This window comes from Chrysemys picta, chromosome 3, assembly GCF_011386835.1.
Source record: "Chrysemys picta bellii isolate R12L10 chromosome 3, ASM1138683v2, whole genome shotgun sequence".
Classification (NCBI taxonomy): domain Eukaryota; kingdom Metazoa; phylum Chordata; order Testudines; family Emydidae; genus Chrysemys; species Chrysemys picta.
The window spans coordinates 173,023,033-173,046,454 of NC_088793.1; the positions used below are offsets into that span (position 1 = coordinate 173,023,033).

General features: G+C 40.0%; 1 protein-coding gene across 8 annotated transcripts in view; it reads right to left on the reverse strand.

Moving 5' to 3' along the window:
• Nucleotides 1-23,422, reverse strand: part of THADA (THADA armadillo repeat containing) — a 327,795-nt gene that overhangs the window by 284,735 nt on the left and 19,638 nt on the right. For 6 of the 8 annotated variants that reach the window (XR_010600221.1, XM_065590662.1, XM_008170803.4 and 3 more), the window contains 11 exons: nucleotides 20,762-21,453; nucleotides 19,893-20,044; nucleotides 19,581-19,736; nucleotides 17,103-17,225; nucleotides 16,510-16,633; nucleotides 14,198-14,346; nucleotides 12,563-12,776; nucleotides 8,225-8,360; nucleotides 7,570-7,706; nucleotides 6,129-6,287; nucleotides 4,788-4,945 (listed from right to left, as the gene is read on the reverse strand). Coding sequence is in view for 7 of the 8 variants with exons in the window: in XM_065590662.1 (XP_065446734.1) it covers nucleotides 4,788-4,945; nucleotides 6,129-6,287; nucleotides 7,570-7,706; nucleotides 8,225-8,360; nucleotides 12,563-12,776; nucleotides 14,198-14,346; nucleotides 16,510-16,633; nucleotides 17,103-17,225; nucleotides 19,581-19,736; nucleotides 19,893-20,044; nucleotides 20,762-21,453 (2,200 nt within the window). In the remaining variant the exon portion in view is untranslated. The remainder of the gene's footprint in view (nucleotides 1-4,787; nucleotides 4,946-6,128; nucleotides 6,288-7,569; nucleotides 7,707-8,224; nucleotides 8,361-12,562; nucleotides 12,777-14,197; nucleotides 14,347-16,509; nucleotides 16,634-17,102; nucleotides 17,226-19,580; nucleotides 19,737-19,892; nucleotides 20,045-20,761; nucleotides 21,454-23,422) is intronic. The other 2 variants (XM_065590664.1, XM_005296102.5) reach the window with 1 other exon arrangement.

Genomic DNA, 23,422 nt, shown 5'->3' on the forward strand with positions numbered 1-23,422 from the left:
TTTCCTCAGGTTAAAAGGGTCACAGATAGTTATCAACAAAGCAAGGAAAATACAAAACTAAAACACAAGTGGTGAAAGGCATTTTACTTTAAACATAAAAAAACTAGCATAAAACATGCTAGACTCAATTCTTGTACTCAACAGTGCAGTGTCATTAACTGCAGGACAAATTATAGTAGACTGTAGTGACCTATGTGAGTCACTGATTTCCTGATCTACAAACAAGATTCTCTCATGCTGTTTTATTCAGGATGTTAGCAAAGGGCAGAGACAAATGTACACTGAAGAACATGAATGGAAATAAATATTTGGGAGGGTATTTGTGAAGATAAAAGGATTCCTATTATATTTTAAGTAGCTGGCCTCTTACATCTCAAAACATGTTACTTCTTAAATTGGGTAGCTTTGTTCACAGCAAAAGAAAAACAGCTTGCCAAATGGAAAGTTTTGTATTTAGTAAAAAAATATACTTTCTTTTTTACAATCTGTGGTCATTAGAACCCTTTTAGAAGCTTGAAAAATAGTCTACACTGTCCATTTAACTGCTTTATAACACGAACTACATTTAAAATGTGAGATACACTAAAATGTTGTCTTCAGAGAATAAACGCCACTGACATCATGTCCTATAATTCTATTAATAAATCAAGTGTGTAAGCATCAGTACATCTTTAGAAATGCCAGGATTTAATTCTGCAAAAGAACAGAAAATCTTGTCAATACTACCTATTATAAGTTTCTATGATGACTATTTACTAAATTCACACAAAAAAACAGATAACTGAATCATGTGACAAATCTAAGATGATTATACATTTTTAATGCCGATTCACAAAAGTTCAACCTGACAAGCGGCTCAAATAAAACTCAGGGACAAAATTATGCCCACTCATTTTGAGTGATAACTAAAAGTAACACAGTTTATGAACGGCAGAGGATACTATCACAAAACTTAAGCCAGGTGCATATAGTTTTCCACCCTACTGCTTCATAATGCATTTTATCCAAATTTTGGTAAAGCAAAAGCTGGCACCAAACAGGAAAAAGACATTTCACCTTGTTCAGTCAAAGAAAATCTAAATGTTTTTTCATCATGTATTATGAAATCCATATATTAAGATACAGGAAGAAAAGGCCATCAATACTTGCAGATATTTGAGCTAAACTCTCTCCTGGAGTGGATTTTAATCCAAATATCATCTTCGTGCACATATAAGATTTTAGCTTTCCAAGCAGAGGCAAGTGTAAACCTCTCCCCTTCTCAAATGTTTTTCACACACACACACACGGCACTGGCAATCCCAAGTGTTGAAAAGTCATAAATCAAGATATTTTAAAAATACATTTGGAGTTCTTTTTCTTTCCTTCTAGCGTTTCAACCTTTAGGAGTCACATTTTCAAGATTTTCTCTACAGCCATGAGGACCTGAAACTTGACTGCATGTTCTAGGATTTTAATACCAAACATTCAGAGACTCATGAAAAGACTGCAAGAGTTGGCAACACTGCTATCTAGATACAGATACTGACATTTTTTATATATAACACCTGTACTTACTAGCAGGCATAGTCTTTACTACGGAGCAGAATCCCATTGAAGTCACTAGTCCAGTAGTAAGAGAATGCAAAATTAAAGCCTTAGTATTTCAGTTTCATATGTGAATGGTAAACACCAATGAGCACAAAGACACTCCAGGCCATCAGCCTCCTCACTTTTTGATTCTCAAATTCAGAGCATCCTAACACTTCCTAAACCTACAAGGACCAGTTTATTCCCAGCCCTGACCAAAGCCATAGCCCCAAGGACTGCCACAGTATGAAGCAGCCACTGGGCCTTGCATGAATACCATGTGAATCTAACTTCTTACTCCGATGAAGCTGGGCTAATAATGAATTAGAAGAAAAAGAGCATTATCCCTAACTGCCAGCTGCAGAGAATGGATCAATCAAGAGCTGCCTCTCCCTGACACTGTCCCTTTACAGACACTCCGTCAGCCAGCTCTTGAAAAAGAACTCCTGAAAAAAGCACTGGGAATTAGCCAGTGGCAGATGCTCTGACACAGGAGAGTCACGACTGGCTGCCAATAGCCATTGCTCACCCAAGGGTATGACTCCCATATGACCTATGATCTGGCTGTGAAAGTCCAACCCTCTTCATACAGAAACTGAAAAGCTAAGCAACTCAAGTGCTGAGCACTTTCAGTGCTTACATCAACGCACCACTTTCCGAGTTCAAATCCTGACAGGGGTGAGAGAAGAATCTGATCTCATCATAGTTTGCAACTGCTATTTCTCTACATCACAAAACCACACAGATCATTTTGCACAATTAGCAGTCTAAACTCAAGAAAGGCCCAGGACTGGAAAAAAAAGGATTACAAATCAAAATGGAAAAGGATTGGTAGTGCTGTACAAGGTGGTTTGCCCATTAGCTGCTTGTCCAACACACCTGGCTTAGAGCAATGCTATTAAATTCGCTTTCATGAGTTTTCAAATGGACTTCCATTAAAATGGAGTGAACTTGGTATCAAGTAATATAACTTACTGGAAATGGCTATCAAGATCCAATTAACACAAACAGTATCTTCCATGAAAACAAGTGAAATGGCTTATTTGTATTCTATATTGTTGAAAGATGCATATTTTCTTTAATATGAAGAGAGCTTTTTAATTCCTCAACTAACATGTAGGAAATAAATACAGTTTATCTAATCAAGTAAGAAGCAGTGGAAGTTCAATATGGGGGCAGACAGGGCAAGGAAACTTCCTCTTCCCTTTATACCATGGTGCAGGGCCAGCCACACCAGACTGGGAAGAGTAGGTATCATTGCTCCAGGTTAGTGTGACTGCAGGAACATTAACCATCCCTGCTCCGCATGTGCCAGCAGTGTTGGGCCCAATGTGGGGAGAAGTGTATGCACCCTTTCCAAGCACAATGGAGCTACTACTACAGCACACATTGCCCCAGTGCACCAGGGAGAATGCTGAGTGAGACTTCCTCGTCGGGATGTCTATTGTATCACATGTCTGATCCAAAACCTATAAAATTCAGCAGGAATATTTTCATCTACTTTGGACCAGTGATGCCAGTGGTTTAAATCCACAATCTGGTGCTGCTACATAAAAAGGAACTTACAGTTATGTTTTCTTCTGTTGTTTATATAGATTATGTAATTAAGTCAAACATTATTACACTAAAAATGCACACAAACAGAATATCCACTAAAGGATTTCAATGGTTTGATGTTTTCATGAAGACAATCTATTACTTACGATAATACAAGTTCTGAAGTTAAAATTCCCAAATACTACTATCGTACTATACAACTTTATTAATTATTATTAGACTAAAGAAGCAGTTTCATTTTTCTAGCTACAACACACAATTTTATATACTACATATAGTCAATCAGTCTATATGTATTTTCCTGCTAATCTTAGGTAAATGAAGATTCCACTATTCAACCATTTGACTGAAAAGTCAGTTTATTACTATTTAAAAAGAAAATGTAGACATTTTGGTTTATATATGGCATGAAAGCAGAGTCACCTATGAAAATCAGAGTTGTGTGTCTAAATACCCTAACAAACACTCATGAAGTAAGCACTAATTGTGGCTGCATTTCCAAGTGAAGATGGGGGCGCCAGCTCCAGAGCTGACTAACTCCAAGACACCAATTCCTGTTTGACTTGGAACAGATTAAGAAACATAACAGTGGAGACATATTGCTGTTCTCTCATCTAAACTCCAGAGTTTTGCAACAGTACAAGCACAGCTGCTAACCAGATGCAAACATATGAGCTGGAGACAATGTGTGAATAAAAAAATATTAGCATTATTTCCAAGGTACTGCACATGAGACAGCATAATAAATCAGATCATCAGCATACTATACTGTTATTTATTTTGTTCTAGAATGTGGTAACACCTTAAGCAAAACTAAATATTTATTTTCAGTTGAAAAAGATTAAACATGAAGTATGTGCTGCATATTTCAGTTTTCCATGTTGGCAACTGGTTTTGTTGAAACCATATGGAAAGGAAAAAGATCATCAATTAAAAACAGAAATCTAATAAATTCAAAATACTCCCAAATAAAATACTTGCGGTAACCTAATTTCTAGTAAACACTGAACTCAAGCCCCTTGAACATTCCCAGGCAGTGTGCTAGCTTTTGTGGTCTTTCAATTTAAAAACGGTGGGGGGGAGAGGGAGGTTGAAAGAGGGACCAACCCACAAAATGTCTATAATTTTAATCAACCATATTATGCAGAACATGATACTCAGAAACAATCAACATAATTCTTCCCCCAAAATTACTGAGTATGAAGTCCAAAAAAGAACATTTTCAACATAAGTATGAACTTCCATGTTTCAAAATGGAAGCAAAGACATTCCATTGAGTCTTTAATTCACTAAAATACAGTAAAAGTTGTATTTCCGAATTAATATGTGCAACACCGCCCCACACTGGACAGAATGTCAATGGCTGCAGCTTATACCTGGTAAAGGCCCTAACACTACTGAACAAGAATGAATATCTCACGAGTTTGTTAGCAGAATATTAATTTACTAACTTGTTACTCTATTTTTTCTCGTCCGTTACTCCTATAGTTTTGATTATTTTTGCATGTCAATTTATTGAAAAATAAACAATGTAAAATAAAGAACAAGATAATGAATGCAAATTTTCCATAGATATATATATATATATATATTCCCCTCCAGAAATTTTTAGAAACCTCTTCCAGAAATGCAAGATTTCATAGCAGAAAGTACTTTCATACCTGTTCTACTGTTATTAACCCATCAGAAGATTCAGACACAGTCTGTAAAGGCAGAAGTTTACACAGCATCCCTAAAAGCAAGGATATCTCCTTCATACTTCTCCAGCAACATACCAGTACCATTTGAGCTGTTACATCACATGTTTGTCCTTCTTTACCTTAAAAATAAAATAAGTGCAATACCATATAGCTCAGTTAAATACATTTTAATATAAATTTGTTTCATCATTAGTGCTCCTAAGTTTAAACTTCTTACAAAAATCATTTTAATATGAACAAAATTATCCATTCTTGAGATTCCTATACTACATTGTTGTGTCTGGCATACAATTCGTCAAATAAAATCAGTGTGATATTTTAAATGGTAGATGTCCTTTGTTTTGGTCAATGAAGCCATTCTATTGACAATAAAACCACACATATAACTACAACTTCAGGATGAAAAGTAAACATATGTTCTACTTTGTTTTGGAATTAAGCTTCAACACCAGTCAGAAATGTATCATTCACCAGATCTTATTTGTTTTTAACCTAGACTCAAAGTTTTATGAGATCTTTTATAAGCATAAATGTTTATAACTCAATGGCCCCATCTAGTGTTCATCACATGAACTACAATAAAAAGGGAGTCCAAAACACTATATTTACAGTACTGTTTCCATGAAATAAAAAAGCACAGCTCATCCATAACTATTTTAAACTAATGAAAATGAATGAGTCAAGACAGTTAGAAGTTTTAGGTTTTTAACTTTAAAAACTGTATAAAATACAACTTTTTTATATTTTAGATATTATGTATCACCACGAACAAAGACTTAAAAAAAAAAGTATGAAAACAAAAGTTTACAATTCATCCAGCCCCAGTGGATTAATTACATAACATCCCCTATTATTTTAACAATGAAATCTTCAAAGCAGAGGCTCTTTATTGTGTCAGTCCATGAGCTGGGCTTTATTACATTAATAAATTCCCTACCGACCTTGTGTACGCCGGACAGGGAAACTACACTAAGACCAAAGCAAAAACTGTGTTTAAACCTAGCTTGATATAAAGGTGTTAAAGATTATCTGGCCAGTGTAGACAAGGCAATAAATACTAGTCCAACAGCAAACGACTCATTTTCACTTGTAGCCAGAAGAGAGATTAACCACAATCTTCTAGAAATACAGTGAATTAACCTTTAAAAGCATGCCCATAAATAAACTAGCTTCTGACATATTTATTGTTAAAAGTGAAATGCCATACATACCAATTAACTTCTAACTTGGATCATCCACAGAAAATTGCTTGTTCCGTGGAAAATATCCTGATTTAATTTTAAAAAGCAGCTTCTAAATTACCTCTAATTTCTGTACAAACATTTTCAACTGGCTCGTCGTCAGTCAGCTTTGTGAAGTCTACTCTGTGGTGTTCTGTCAATATTTTTGCTTGAGTGAAATAATCATTTGTATCTCGTGGCTGTATCTCATGCAGGATCATCTGCAAACGACCTGCAGTTTCTAAGTTTTAAATAAGAGAATATTTAAGCTAATAATTCATCATTTTGACATTTGTCATTCACAAATCCCCCCCCCCCCCCCCACACACACACACACACGCCTTTTTTAGGTACATTACTAGAAAACAGTTGGTTAGTAATAAAAAGCAAATACCTCCCTAATAATCAGTTCTGCCTTTGTTAAGAAAACAGTCTTCCTTCTACTCACTTTGTCATATTTATGCTTCAAACTAATGCTTTCTCACTAGAGTGTGAGAAAATATGTCCTTTATCCAAGTTAGCTAATGGTTTAAGATTCTGATATTTTAAAATAAAACAACTCAAAGGAAAAAGTCTAGTTCATATCCAAGAACTTTTAAAACAAAAGAAGTTACTGTTCACTGTTATTTTACAATATCAAACATGTATAACTAAACTCAACTTTAACAAAAATTGGATACAGGTATTGCTGCTCACATTACTCAAAAAAGCAGTGTATAATTTGTAATGAAATAGGTGCGGGGGCTCAAGATATAAAGGTACCAGAGCTCAAGCAATTTTTTTTTACATTCGTAACTAATGCAGCAAGCCCAGAGTTGCCGGGGCTATGAATTGCCATTCCTAGAGGTATCGGAGCTCAGCCCTGGCAAGCCCTGGCACAAATTAAGCACTGCAAAAAAGTAACCTGGCTGATGACAACAGGAGTATTTCACATACATAAATTCAGCAAAATTTGGCCCAGACTTTGCAGTCTATATTGCTTAGAGTTCCCTACCAGGGCCAGAATTAGTTCTGTGGGGCCATGTGCAAAGGCAGATGCTAACTCAAAGCCTCCACCAATAGCTTTGTATATCTGGCAGGGGTGTACGACTGCTGGCATCTGGGGAATGGATTTATGTCCTAACTCAGCCTCCCTTAAAGTGGTAACAAACTTATTGCCTTCACTTGTCTCTGTGGGACTCAGAAGGTTGGTAGCTGATGGGGAAGATGAATCAGGATGCTGGCCACTAGGGTTAGGGGCTAAGGACAAGGGGAGCTCAAAATGGGTAGGCTGCAGGTATGTGCTGAAAGAGTCTGACCGAGTAGTCTAGTAGGACCAGTCCCCATACATATTGTGTCTTCCTGGAAGGATTTTAAATGCTAATGTATGATTTTTTTAAAGTACTTTGTCAATTATAAGTATGTTACAGACGTTTGATTAAAAACTGTTTGTAACCATTCATAACTTTGGACTTACAAGCATTCAAATTATGTTAAATAAAACTCTAGCAACCTCAACTATTGCTAAAAAGGATTTCATTTACCTGAATCTGTATCCATTGGAATAAGGCCCTCTGGTGATGAACTCTGGACAATGGGAGATACTACAGACGAAAGTCTGTATGACATTAAAATAAGCTTTGTAACCATCTGCCTCCATTCAGTCATCAAGGTCAAGTTACTTTAAGAAAATACAAACAAGGAATTTAAAAGTAATTATATATTCAAAACTTCAAGAAATAATTGAAATAAAAATAGAATCTGCACTTTATTATACAATTAATTTTAAATAAGATGTTCCATAAATCAAAATTATGAAGTCAGCTCCTATTAAAAAAAAACCTAAACAGTAAAAAATCCAGGCATTAGGGCAGGGTTCTCAAACTGGGGGTCATGACCCCTCAGGAGGTCATGAGGTTATTACATGGGGGAGGTCATAATCTGTGAGCCCCCACCCCAGACCCAGCTTTGCCTCCAGCATTTCTAATGGTGTTAAATATATTTAAAAGTGTTTTAATTTGGGGGGGGGCGGACTGAGAGGCTTGCTATGTGAAAGGGGTCACCAGTACAAAAGTTTGAGAACCACTGCATTAGGACTATACACTGCTGATCTTATTGTGATCTCTTCATGTTCTTGTGAAAGGCTGAGTCAACTTCACTACTGATTTATCACTACACACAGCAGTATGTTTTACTTACTTTAAAGGTAATTGCTGCAAAGCTCCAGTTATACAATGTACTCTCCCGTACATTGGGAATGAAGCTGCTGCTTGCAGCAGAGACTTTTCAGCTTGGAATATTTCTCGCTCGAGGTTTGCTAACAAATATTTGATTACTAGAATAAAAAGCATCACATAGAAAAGGAAAACAGTTTTAAATACATTTACAGATTAAGCTTGCCAGCAAGACAATTAATGTAGAATACACAGTAATTGTTCTCTTTAAACTTGTCACTGTCCTTCAAGTTCTTCCCCAACACATTATCCACATTTTTCATTCACTCAGTGTCCAACAATAAGCTATCAATCTGCAATCTTAGCCTAAATTGACTATTGTCTGTAAAGACTAATGATCAAACACTATCTTCAGACACAATCACACTGCTCACACTGAAGTCAATGGAAGTAACATACACATATTAGAAGGCAGAATTTGCCCTTAAAGAAGGGTTAGTTAAACAACCACCACTTTTGCAGAACATTCAAACTTGGATCAGCCACATAAATCCTTATTCCAGCACCTAAGACAGACAAGTGATTTTCAGTCGTACTTAGCCCCGTTAGCGCCTTTCCCATCCTTACTACAACAATTAAATTGGGGTGGTGCTGAAATACAACCACCAGGTTGGGCCCAAAACACTACACTGGAGAGCATCATCACCCCTCTTCATACTCTAGGACAGGGGTAGGCACCCTATGGCACCTGTGCCGAAGGCAGTACGCGAGCTGATTTTCAGTGGCACTCTGGGTCCTAGGGGGCTCTGCATTTTAATTTAATTTTAAATGAAGCTTCTTAAACATTTTAGAAACCTTATTTACTTTACATACAACAATAGTTTAGTTATATATTATAGACTTTATATATAAAGAGACCTTCTAAAAACATTAAAATGTATTACTGGCACGCGAAACCTTAGAGTGAATAAATGAAGACTCGGCACACCACTTCTGAAAGGTTGCCGACCCCTGCTCTAGGACAAAGGTATCTATATAGAGGCCCTGTCTATGCTACCAAGTTTTGTTGCCAAAAACTGCCTTTTGGCGACAAAACAACAAGAGCGTACACACTACAATGGGACTTTTGTCGCGAAAAATGCCCAGTTTTGACGACAAAAAACTTCCACCCCACGAGAGACTTTTGTCTTTTCCCCTTTATTGTCAACAAAGAACCAGTGTAGACACTGCTGATTGTTTTGTCGACAGAACTGGCTTTGGCCAGTATCCCACAATGCCTGCCCTGATTGCTCTGCTCAGTGTTTTGATCTCTGCTGCCCTGCAGGCATGTGCCCCTCCCCTTTCAAAGCTCCAGGAAGTATCTGTGTGCTGCTCCATTTGAAGAACAAACGGACAAAGAGCAAATCATTGGAATGCTCCTGTTCTGCGATGCACTAGGAATACAGCACCAGACAGACTGGTGCTGCAGGGGGAGGGAGACAGACTGCTGTGCCATTCCTCAGCACGGAGAGCTCACAGAGCTACTCGTGATGCTGCTCTCGGCAGCTCAGGGGGCTGTGGGAGAACTCGGAGAGAATCCCAAGATGCACAGCGATCAGCTCTTCCTTCCCACAACACTGCACTGTGGGATACATACCCACGGTGCAATGCTCACCCTGTCGATGATGGTGTCCCCAATGTGGACGTGATCTGTCGACAGAGGGAGCAAGTGTGAACACCCTTTGGTGATTTTTGTTATGTCGACTTTTGGGTGTCGACATAAGTTTTGTCAACAAAACCTGGTAGTGTAGACAAGCCCTAAATCACAGGTGTCAAAAATACTTTAAAAGACTGAGGTACTCAGATACTTCAGTATCTAAGACAGACAGATGGATAGGGTTGTGGCTCGATCCAGCCTATAGGATGCATTTGTGGGGCCCACACAACATATGTAGGCTGATTGTGCAAAATCTAAGCTTTTGTTTAAAAAGATTTCTAGCCCTCATGGCTGCAATGAAAACCTTCCAAATGTGAATAGAACGTACCCAACACAATGCTGTGTGTCTGAGGTTGCAGATCACTTGAAACAATGATTCAGAGAAGTGAACTCCCCTGCCTAATTACTCGGGGGGAGGGGGGGGGCTGTTAACTCTAAAGCCTAAAGGCATTTTAAATGTAAATATTATTTTGTTGCTTATTTTAGCAGTGGAATGCTGAAGAGGTTAAGACTTAAGCTGACACAGGTCATGGGCAGGCAATTAAGAGATGCGGCAGGAAAGAAAACAAAGGAAAAACAGCAGAAGAGACCGTGAAAATAAAGAGAAAAAAATGGCAGAAATAGCAGTGAAGCCTAAAAGTGACCATATTTTCACATTGAGCAATGCAGAGAGCAATGATAAAGTTAAGTGTAAATAAATAAAAGCTTATTTATTGCATAAAGGATATACTCTACCATTCATATCTGTGTAAACTGCTCATTGATATCAGTGTGGAATGCGGTGTGGTCGTTCTGAAGTTTTAACTCAAGGCCATATGCAAATAGAATTCAGCCCTCTCCAGAGAATGAGTCTAACACCCCTGCTCCAAATTAAGAAGATGGGTAAGAAAAATTGTGAGGCGCAGTACAAGAAAAAGATCAGGCCCTTGCTTTGTACCTGTCTTTTATAGTTACAGGGGCAATCACAGGCCATTAGGAATTCAGCAAGACTTCAACAGGAGCTGCTGGTGCTTGGCACTATTGAAAAAAAATCAGGGCACTTACTACAGGAATCAAAACATTACTTAAGCTGCTTTTGAGATGCCAGGTTTAAAAATTTGGCCTGAGACTATAGGCCGGGCCGCATGTGGCCCGCGTGGGCTCACTGTGCAGCCAGCGGGGGGGTGAGTAGGAAAGTGATGGGTAGGGGAGGGGGGGGTGAGTAGGCGAGCGGGCAAGCAGTGGCAGGGAGTGAGTAGGCGAGCCGGGGGGGTGGGTGGCTGAGGAGGCGAGAGAGCGGGCAGTGGCGGGGGGTGAGGAGGCGAGCTGGGTGAGGAGGGCTGAGGAGGCGAGCGGCCAATCGGTGGCTGACCTGTTCTACTGATCTGATCTGGCTCTCATCCCCTCTCCCAGAGCCGGCTCCAGGCACCAGCAAAACAAGCAGGTACTTGGGGCTGCACATTTCTAAGGACGGCATTCCGGTGCCGGCCATCATAGGCGCCGACTGCAGGGCATGGGGAAAAAGTGCCCCCGCCGCCGTAGCTCGCCTCCGCTCCGCCTCCACATGCTCCCCTGAGTGCGCTGCCGCCGCTCCGCTTCTCCCCTCTCCCTTGCAGGCTTGTCGCGCGCGAAACAGCTCTTTCATGCAGCAAAGCTGGAAGGGAGGAGAAGCAGAGCGGCGGGGCGCTCGGGGGAGGCGGCGGCGGAGGTGAGCTGGAGCGGGAGGTGGTTCCTCTACCCCTCGTTACTTCCTGCGCTCCCCCCCACCTTAGCTGACCTCCGCTCTGCCTGCTCCCCTGAATGCGCTGCCACTCTTTCGGTGGGGCGAGGCTGGGGAAGGAGGGTTTGTTTCCGCAGGGCAGGTGGCACTGAGGGGGGGGTGTTTCAGCGGCACTGGGGGGATTGTTTCTGTGAGGTGGGCGGCACTGGGGGGGGGTGTTGTGTTTCGGGGGGCAGGGTGGCGCTGGGGGGGGGGGTTGGCGGTGCTCGGGGGGTTTCGGCCCTCAGCTGTTTTCTTTGGAGTAATATGGCCCTCGACGCTTTACGAGTTGTGCAGGCCTGCTATAGGCGATTCTACAGCATTTATGACTTCCCAATCTTAGTACACCTCTACCCAGATATAACGCTGTCCTTGGGAGCCAAAAAATCTTACTGCGTTATAGGTGAAACCGTGTTATATCGAACTTGCTTTGATCCGCCGGAGTGCGCAGCCCCGCCCCCCTAGAACACTGCTTTACTGCGTTATATCCAAATTTGTGTTATATCGGGTCACGTTATATCGGAGTAGAGGTGTACTTTATTTTTTATTTTTTTTAATTTGTAGAAAAGACTACGAGGGGCCAAGAGCAGTTTGTTAACAAGAAAGCCCAAGCTTTCAGTATGAATAAGGCACAGGCAGTGGAGCATTATAGGGCTACATCTAGCACAGGAGGGCGGGACCAGTTTTCTGTCCTACAGTACATGGCTGGGGTAGGGGTTAGGGCAGGTTGACATCCCTGAGTTGACCTGCAAGGACTATCAGCTCTCAAACTGTTCTATTTATACTAAATATAATGCTTAAATCTAACCTAATTTCATAAAAGTTCAGGTACATTTATTCTTTCCGGAATGCCCATAAGAATAGCAAGAAAATAAGATGGAGGCTTCTAAACAAACAAATCCAAAAAATTTCTATTCCTCAGAACTAACCAGCTAAAGTGTTATTTTCCATGGTGCTTGCAGACATATCCTCATCTATCTGAAATGCATGTGCAACCTGTTGATTGTTTAAGCAGACATTCAGTAGCCCTTTATGATGTATTAAAAAGTTCAGCAAATATGAGGCAGTAACGCAGTCATAGGGTTTGGTACTTATGCTAAGATCCATGGCTGCTTGAAATAAGAGATGTAGATTTTCAGAATCCTGAAATAAAAAAAATACAGGTTCAGTAATTTTCAATATACATTTTTCTTGAGTTTACAGATCAACGGTGCTAATTATTTTAATTCAAACCTTTTGGGGTCTGATTTTCAGTGACTTTGCTGGAGTGCATTTTCTCACAGGTATCTGTTTTGTATACCAACTACCTACCATATGTCAAGACAGGGATTTGCACAAGCACATTTGCTAACATTCAGCAAATGCATACCTACAGATCTATTGAAAATAAGACTCTTCATATATAAACCAGTGCTCAGACACTTCAAAACATTATGAAAACAAAACATTTTCTTCTGCATTTTAACTGGTAACAGACTTTACATAGAAAAAGCCCTATGCAGATTATTATAAAAAAAGAGCGCAGCATATACTGTGCTGCACACAAAAAAACCAATCAACAACAAAGAGCAGCTGCCCACTGATTTGTTTATACATTCTAAATCAAGTTTTTTCAGGGTAATAAATGGCAAGAATTAAATAAACCAGAATCAGATTAATTAAGGGGACAATTTGCAGACAATAGAGGCAACAGCTTGAAAAATCAATTTAAAACCAGCCACAAAGAACCAGTGTAAGGGAGAGAGACCAAGAGCAGAATGTTCTAAGGTACGACAATAGGTGAGTCAAATGCCTCAGCAATACCCTTCAAAAGGAAGGCATAGCAGGGCACGGATAGTCAATACTTTTCACTCTTTAGTGCCTTCCTTCCTGGGATTCCTTACCTAGTGATAGGCAAAGCATATACTGTGTTCACTTCATCCACCACTAAAATGAAACATCTCAGGGGTGAAGGCAGAAGCAGCTTAACAACACATAGCAACACAATATTTAAAAGCAGAAAGTAACAAGTATCTTTTTTCAACTGATATTAATGGGGGAATTTAGATACTCATCATATAACCACCCAACTTGGAACTTTGCTAGAACACTCGGGTCACTAACCCTATTCTATCAGAGCATGCCACAGGATCTTCAAATGACCAGAAGTGGTTTGGTCCTCAGGTTTTACGCTTCTTCAGGAAGACAGCCCCTTCAACAAGAGTACCTCAAACATGCTGGAGATTGAACCACCCATATCACTAATACTTTCTAAGTAGTGACTTGGCCTGACCCCTCCTTAATTTATGAGAAATGATACAATCACAGTACAAGGTCATGCAGCCACAAGTCATTTTCTTAAGGTTCCTCCTTTCCCTTCCCCACTAAATTTTGCTCCTATTCTCCCAACCAATGAGGCAAAAAAGGATATCAAACCAAAAACATTTTCTTCACGTGCTACTGTGAAAATGACCATCACATTCTGATCTCCATTTGATGTGTGGTCTGTGTTCTTGATAAAACAATTAAAACGGGAAGTATGATTTTTAGGGAATCCTTATCTTTAAACTAAAATTGTGTCATACCTGTAAATCTAACATATCATGTAGTTTCATAAGAAGTTCAAATGCTAAAACTTTTACTTCCTCAAAAGTGCTGGCAAAACACTGGATTAGCGTTTGAACACGGGTAGGATCAATCTCTTGAGCCAACTGAAAGACTGCTTGCATCTGACCTGTTCAAAGAAACCGATGTCGCCATTATGCTTTGTTATTGTCAAATAATAAGAATTTGTATTCCACTTTTATTTAATGGAACTACTGCAAACCTTAAGGGCTTGTCTACATAGTGGGATAACGCATACTACAGGAGTTTGATTTCTAACGCACACTAATTTGTTGAGCGTTAATTGGTCTATATAAACTCTGCTGGTGCACACTCAAGGTTCCCTAGTTAAACATTTGATGTGAGCCAGCAAGATCTGTGATGTTGCACTCCATATGATTTTATGAAAGTATGCTGATAAGTGTGAACATAATGTAACTAAAATATGCTTCATGCAAAAGGTCTCTTGTAAGGTATCATTACAAAGCTTATAATCTACTGAGTGTGGTCAACCTATTTGTATAAATGTATCACTCTTGTATCAGAAACTAGAAATATGAAATATAACTCTGAGGGCCTATTGTAATTATGCAAAGTGTGGGCCATTAATAGGGTTTGGAATCTTGATGGCTCCTATCAACCAGGACAATTGACTGTAGATGGCTGTTTTACTTTTAAGTCTTCCTGTATACATTTGTGCTGGCAAGTGGGTAATGAAGTCTCACAGTGACATGTGATCATGTCACTTGAACTGGAATCTATCTTTAACCTGGTGCTTTTCCATTGAGAAAGAGGGAGTGGGAACCCAGAGAGGGACAAAGGATCCATGCCTTATGCAAAAGTTATATAAGTGGGTGGAACAGAACAAAGGGGGCAGCCATCATGAGAAATCCCCTAGCTACCACCTGAGCTGGAACAAGGGCTGAACCAGGGGAAAGGATTGTGCCCAGACTAGGAAGGCGTCCAGTCTGTGAAAGTAGTCTTGGCATATCAGTTGGCAGCCCCAAGGGGGTTTCTGTGATCCAACCCGTCACAGGATCTACATGGACCGATTAATGCTTAACACATTAGTGTGCTTCAGAAATCACTATAGTGTGCACCACCCCACAATGAAGAGAAGTTCTAAGACTCTGTTAAGACTAAACAGAGTAATGCCTTATTTCAATATACAGAGTTTTCCTATCACTGCCTACAAATCAGTTTGTGTTGTTTAAAAAAATATATTTGTAATATAGAAAGCAAGCCCCAGAGAGTACAAAAGGTACTTATCACATTAAAAAATAATTCTAATATTCTCAAAGCTCACAGTTGCCAACTCTCACCAAGTTAGCTTTCCTTAAAGCTCTATCCATGTAATTAGGTGAGAAACTCAGCTTTCATTTAAAAAAAAAAAAAGTTTCTAGCTGTTATGGCTTTGGAGAGAAGACTGAAAATGTGACCAGACTGAGCTCTAAAAGCTCAAAACCCAGAAGATAATAAAAAGAATTAAATGTATATATATATATATTTTAAGAAAAAACACATGATTTTTGGGGCTGACTACCCATGACCGACTATTTGGCATTAACAGGAATGAAGCAACAGACTCAAAAGTGCATACTGTTTTGAAAAGCACACTTTTACTCCTACATATAAGATCACTTAGCTAAATTTTTAATATAGTCCACTCTAAAAACATTGTCTAGTTTCTGAATTCATTAGTCATTCTACTCTCTGGCTCAAATACTTAGCTTTTTCTATATAGCTAAGTATATATTATAGTATATAATTTTTACAAACCATTTTATTTTTAAGTTGCTCATACAATCTAAATACAGAATTTCTAATTATAAACACTTCAAAACAGGCTCCTATTAGGAATACTTTAGAATAATCGAATAGTCCTGATACTGAAAGAAATAATGTCTCAATACTTTATCAGCACCAGAACATGAGCAACCACCTAATTAATTTTAGTGTGCAGTACTCGGAGAACCCAGTATCATTTGAGTCTTTACAAATCTAACAGTTTTTATGGTCTTGATATTTTAACTGCAGCATGTTCAATTCTCCATCGTTTCTGAAAACTGCATTTATCATCCTTTAATTTACACTTATTCCAAAATCAGAATTTTCTTATTTTATTGACACCTTCATTTTATTTAAAGAAGAAACAATATAGCAAACTGCACCTGAAGTGTAAATTTTGCAAAACTGACACAGAAATTGAGTACCCAGTTAACCAGGACACTGTTGTAAGCAAGCCCATTTTTTAACCCTACCATTGCCCCACTATGAAAGTCAAACACCTCACCTTCTGGAGCACAAAATATTTCTGCTATTGATCCCAGAATAGTTAATGAAGAAAATCTGGTTGGATGGGATGAGCCAGGAAACAGGGCTTCAAAAAGTTTGTCACATATAGATGACATGAAATCCTGAAGATTACAAAAGGCATGTGCTGAGTACAGTTTGTATGTTATGCACATTAATAAAAATGTACTGAGAAATCAGATACAAGATGACACCCATATAGTTATGCCTCCCAACACTGTACAAAAAATTAGAGCTGGCCAGAAAATGGAAAACTCCACAGAACGAAAGAAAGAATGAAAGAAAAGCAGCGCTTTCAAAAAGTGTTTTTGCCCCAAACCAGGAAAAGATTTAATAAAAAATTCCATTGTGGGAAAATCAAACTGGAATTTTTTGGTTTCTCAACTGCCCAGCCTAGAAGGCGCTTCTCAATTCCACTTTCTAGAGAAGAACCCTTCAGGCAGGCAGCTGGATATCCTTCATTTTCATTTTCCTGACTGTTATGTGGATTAGTAGTTAATGCTTTTCAAGTGCTATAAAAATGTTAAGTATTATTATTATTATTAGACCTCTTGTAACAGCTCCTATACTTACTTTATACTGCTGTAAAGTTGCCAAATGATCCCATTTAGCTGATTCTTTAATTAGCTCTTGTTTGGTTTTACTTTGCTCCAGTTTATAAAGTACCTGGGAACTTTCTTGTATTCTGCAGAACAACTTTTAAACACAAACAAAATGTAGTTGATCAGACACACACTGAAGTATGACTAATAGGAGATTTAAACAAAAAACATTTGGGTATAGTTTTCAGGTTTAGTTGCTTATAGTTTCAAAAAGCGTACAAGTTCATGTACCATGTAACAATCACACTACTGACATTCCTTGATCCTCGTCTCTCCACCTTGATCTGCCCCTTCTCCTGCTAGCACAAATCTAGATACCACATCCACCTCCTCCATCCCTGCCACCACTCCTAACCTCAAGCCCATTCCCCTCCTCCTCTTCTCTTGCTGTCTCTGGAATGCCCACTCTGTAAAAAGTTCACAGCCACTTTTTTATATCTCATTCCCTTCAGCTCCTGTATCCTTACAACTCTCTCTTCCTTCTCCCACATCATATACACAGAAGTTTCGTATTTCCTGTCCTCCTCTAACCTTTCCACTTGCTCCAGTGATCTCATCCAAACCCATCTCCTGATTGCTCTCAAGTCCACTCTTATCCCCTACACCTTACTCTTCTCCTTTACTTGTCACCCTCCTCTGGTTCTTTCTTTCCCTGACAATACTAGCATGTTTTAGTCTCTCCCACCTTTAACCCCACTTGCCTCTCCAACTACCACTCCATCTCCCTTTCAACACTACTCACTGAACATGCAGTCTACAATCAACATCTGGAGTTCCTCTCCTCTAATTCCATGCTAGACCCACTCCAATTCAGCTTCTGCCCCTCGCACTCCTCTGACGCTGCCCTTGCCAAATTCTCTACTATCCTCTTCCTAGAGAAAGCTCGGAATCAGCACTCTGTCCTCATCCTACTTGACCTGTCAGCCACCTTCAACATGGTCAACCATGCTCTTCTTAAAATCTTGTCTTCTCTTGAATTTCATGACTCTGTCCTTTCCTGTTTTTCCTCTTACTTCTCTAATTACTCCTCCAGCACACCTTTCAGAGGATGCTCTTTCATCCCCTCTCCAGCTTTCTAAGTGGGTTCCACAGGGCTTTGTCCTTGGTCCCCATCTCTTCTCCCTCAACAGCTTATCTCCAAGTAGTCTCATTTGCCCATGGATGTCTAGCCATCAGCTTAAACTGAACATGACAAAAACAGTGCTCTTAATCTTTGCCCTGAAGTCCACCTCTCTCCTTCATGCCCAATTTTCTCAGCCATTGTGCACACCACTACCAATGTGCTGGTCGTTCAGTCTGTAACCTGGGTGTCCTTTTCAATTCAGTTCTTTCTCTAGCTCTTCACATCCCAGTTATGTCTACATCTTGCAGATTATTTCTGCATAATCCCTCTCAGTTTTGGGTTTTTCTACCCATCCACTCAGATAAAACTCTCCTTCACCTCATGTCTCGATTACCACAACATCCCTTGACAAATGCAATCTTGCTCTGCTCATATCCATTCAGAATACTGCTACAAAGATCATTCTCCTAGCCCATTGCTTTGACCACATCACCCTTCTTTGAATCCTTCCACTGGTGCCCCTACCCTATCTTGAGGAAAAGCTCCTTTTCTTCAGTTCCTTCACAGCCTATCCTCACTCTACCTCTCATTTACTAATCGAAATGTCAACTTCCGTCTCTAGTTGGATAATGATTCATAGATTCTAGGACTGGAAGGGACCTCGAGAGGTCATCGAGTCCAGTCCCCTGCCCACATGGCAGGACCAAATACTGTCTAGACCATCCCTGATAGACATTTATCTACCCTACTCTTAAATATCTCCAGAGATGGAGATTCCACAACCTCCCTAGGCAATTTATTCCAGTGTTTAACCACCCTGACAGTTAGGAACTTTTTCCTAATGTCCAACCTAGGCCACCCTTGCTGCAGTTTAAGCCCATTGCTTCTTGTTCTATCCTTAGAGGCTATCAGCCTCCATCATCCACTTGTTAAATTTCCAAACAAGCACCTTTATTGGTTTCTCCCATGCTGCCCCTCATGCTTGAGAGGAGCTCTCCATAAAAATCTTCAAATATACCGCATTATCCTCCTCAAAACTCTTCATCAAGTTTTTTGTAGGCATGGTGATACAAAAGTAAGACCAAGAATGCACGGATACCACTGACTAAAATGTTGACGAATACTGTCTCATTGTTTTCTTGTACTCTCCCGACTCTCTGTTACCTTGTATTTAGATTGCAAGCTCTCAGGGGCAGGGATCATCTTTTTGTTCTGGGTTTGTACAGTACCTAGCACAATGGGGCCTGATCCAGAACTAGAGCTTTTAAGCATTACAGTATCACAAATAGTCTCCATTTTATAACATGCTAAGAGACGTGGTTTTAAACAGTGTAAAAATCATAAATACATGGGCCTTACTACATATTGTTTATTCTTGAAGATTACCTTTTTTAGTAGGGAACAAATCTGCTGCCTCACTGCAGGGGACTGGCTGTTCAAATTGTACGTAATAAAAAACTGAATTAGCTGCATCTCTTCCATAGTCAAGATTTCTGTGCTCCGATGAGTTTCACAAAGCAAACCTAAAGCATCAATGCGAACCTACAAAACATTCCAAAGTGAACTATAGACTTTTTTTGTTTTTACCTGGAATAAATACTTGAGACAGAAAGTTTGTATAATGATACTGAAATAAAACATTGTAAGGCTAACCAAGTCTTCACACTTTAAAGCACAAAAATAACTTTCTTCATCTACCTGATTATGCTGATGAACTAAACCTTGCTTTACACATCCAACTGATAGTAGACCATCCCTCATGATATCTCTAAATTGTAAATGTCCATGAGCTCTAGCTGTTCTCAGGCATGCCATCAAGGCTCCAAGAGCACCTCTGGTATTGCAAGAGCCTAAAGAAAGAATAAATAATTTCTGTTTTATTAATATAATACTGGTTGGAATATCAGTACTCTACTTCAGGCATCCTCCACCTTTCTAGTCTGTGAGTGACATCCTAAGAGAAGGATCTTCTCCTGGATCCAATCAGGTCCCCCATTCCTTATTCCAAGTAGCACCAGAAACGGCTGAGAGAGCCAACAGTAGCAGTTCACAAAACCACTCTGAGAACCACCACCAAATCATGTAGCTACAACAGTACCATAAACCTTTTAATCACAGCCCATTCTAACAAAAATATTTTATTAAAAGTGAACTACAAAGCTTACTGATTTGTTTCCTCTATACTTGTTGTGCGCAAGAAATATGGACAAAATATACAGAAATACTGTAGAAACTCTCATGGATTTTATAACTAAAAACTGATAAATAAGGAAACTATTAGGCAGGCTTAATTTAAAAAAAATACAAGTAAAGCTAGAGTGACATTTTGCTTTATGGTGAGGGTGTGAACACATAACTTAAAATGGAGAAGCTCTTATATATGCACTCAGCCATCACTGTAAATTCCTCTCAGCTATGCTGAGAGCAATCAAGGAAAGCTTGGAATTTCTTACCCTGCCTCTCCCACTTATTACTTCTAAGACAAAAACAAATCAGAAATCATCTCTCTACAATTGCTGCAGCTTATCTAAACATCTGAACTATAAATATTAAGTTTATTTTCTTACCAATATTAGCATCAGCTGAAGCCTGAAGAATTTTAATCATGTAGCTCAGACTGTCAGGGCTACATTTCAGCAGTTTTGGTAAATAGTAATCTATTACATAAGTAGTTTGGTCAGGATTTCCTTCACACAATATTAAAAGAAGAGGAGATACCCATGTGTCATGCCAGTGGTTAATCCAGATGGTTTTTTGAAATGCAGATATTAGATGACTCTTGTGATTTATAAACATGGTTTCCAAAAGATCACTTGCATAAGGTGCAAGAGACTGATCACCCATTACATCCAAGATTTGCGCTGGGATTGTTCTGTCCACTGTTAAAATATTTTCGACACCCACACACTCCACCAGACAGCCAAGTGAAGCATATTTCCCTTTAACGTGCCATTCTAAACTTAGCAAGCTCTCTGTCAACATTGGCAAGAAAGGGTCTGATTTTACAACAGATCCTTTAAGAGTGGCTTGGTGTATCCGCAGGATATTCTTGAATATCAACTTGGCCTGGTGTCTAACAGCATCCAAAGGATGTTCCCAATGCGTGTACACATATTCCAGCAGTTTCCCAGTTGTGTTGGAGTTTCCATTAAGACTGCTCTTTAGATTTGGGGAGCTTGATTCAAGGACATCCAATGCTGAATTAGTCCAAATAGCTAAGATTCTAGATACGGATACTGCCATATTGGATTCTTTTAATCTTTAAAAGAAGAAAAAGAAAGAAAAAATCTGCAGTATTCCCGTTTGTCATTATCCACTCAGTATTACTTATTAAATATTGCTTTACATTTTTAAAGCACTAAAAACATTAATTCATAATATCCTCCTCCGCCTTCCCCTTAGGCAAGTAAGGAAACAGTGACCACACACTGTAGGTGGGAAAACTGAGGTTGAGAAGTTAAGTGACAAGTCACACTGAGTCAGTGGCAGGATCAAAACTCAAATTCCATGCTCAGTCCACTAACCAGTGTTTCTCAACCTTTTTGATACCAGGGACTGGTTTGCTGCCTTCTTAAATTGTGTCAGGGAGATCTCAGGGACCGGTGCTGGTCCACGCACCAGTTGTTGAGAAACACTGCAATAAACCACCCTGTCTTCTTTACCATGGATTATTATCACTGCTAGAATTCCCTGACAAATAGTCTTAATTTAAAAATAGTATTTAAATGGCTATTTAGGACTAAGCCCATAAGGAACGGAGTATTTGTTGATATCTGAACAGATTTACTATTTTTCACATAATTACTTTACATCTACTTTAAAAATAAAAGGATAAATGTTTTCTTTGTTACAAGAAAACTAAAAATTAAACAGTATAGTAATGACAATGTAAAAAACAATAACGACCTCCTTGACCCCTTAGGTAGAGAGGATGGAGCTGGATATGGGATATATTTTAATCTACATTTTAATAGGGATGACAATTTTAAAAGGTCATCAAGTTCTCAAAGCTTGTATCCACATAATTCATCACATTTTAAGAGTTCCACTCCTTTTATTCTGTACGAAAACAAGAATCTTTTGCAGAAAAGATGAAATCTAGCAAATAAGATTCAAATTATTATGTAAGGACTGAGTCTGCCACACTTTCTCACACGGAGTAATCCCTTACTCCAACACTAGTCCTACTGAAATCAAAAGAAAAATTACGTATTTCCGCATTTCAGGAAACAGTGGAAAACTGCAAATACATCTAGGCCAGAGGTGGGCAAACTACAGCGGCCCGCAGGACTGTCCTACCCAGCCCGAGCCCTCAGCCCCTCCCCTGCTGTTCCCCCTCCCCCGCAGCCTCAGCTCACCGTGCCGGCAGCGCGGCGGCGTGGCTGGCTCCGGCCAGGCGGCGCAGCTCAGGGGTGAACACAGGGTGCCCTGGCACGGCCCCCCCCCCCCAACAGGGGGCCCCCGGGCCTAGCACTCGGGCAGCTCAGGACCAGCGCACCCCCCGGGGGGGGCGGGGGGGGGGGGGGGGAGATGGGCTGCACTGCGGGGGCAGGGGAGCAGGCAGGCGGTGCAGGTGGCAGGAGCACGGGGAATGCGGCCAGAGGACACAGGAGGAGCACCTGGCGGACACGCAGCCGGCCGGAGAGAAGCAGCGTTTTGAAGGGGAAACCGCCGCTTCTCTTCGGCTGCGCAGCTGCCCCTGATCCTCCTGAGTCCTCCACCCATGTTCGCAGGGCCACATTCCAAAAGGGGCTGGGGGGGGTGGATGGGGAGGGTCCCAGGGGGGTGATTAGGAGTAGGGGGTCCCAGGAGGGACAATCAGGGGAAAGGAACTGAGGGGGTTGGATGGGTCAGAGGTTCTGAGGGGGGCAGCCAGGGGACAGGAAGTGGGAGGGGGCAGGGCAGGCTGTTTGGGGAGGCACAGCCTTCCCTACCTGGCTCTCCACGCCGTCTCACAACCCCAATGTGGACCTCGGGGCAAAAAGTTTGCCCACCCCTGATCTAGGCAATGAAATATGCAAATATTTTATTTATTTTAGAATTGATATCATTAGGATTACTCAGAATAAGGTATTAAAGGTGGCAAAACTTGGACAAGAGTAATTAAATTTCCAACTTCAGAAAAGAATATGGACTGCAGGACATTGTTAATAGGTATGGTTTCAACGACAGAAATGAACATGTAAGAGGTCAGAAAAATAGTTAATAAAACAGCATTAAAAAAGAAA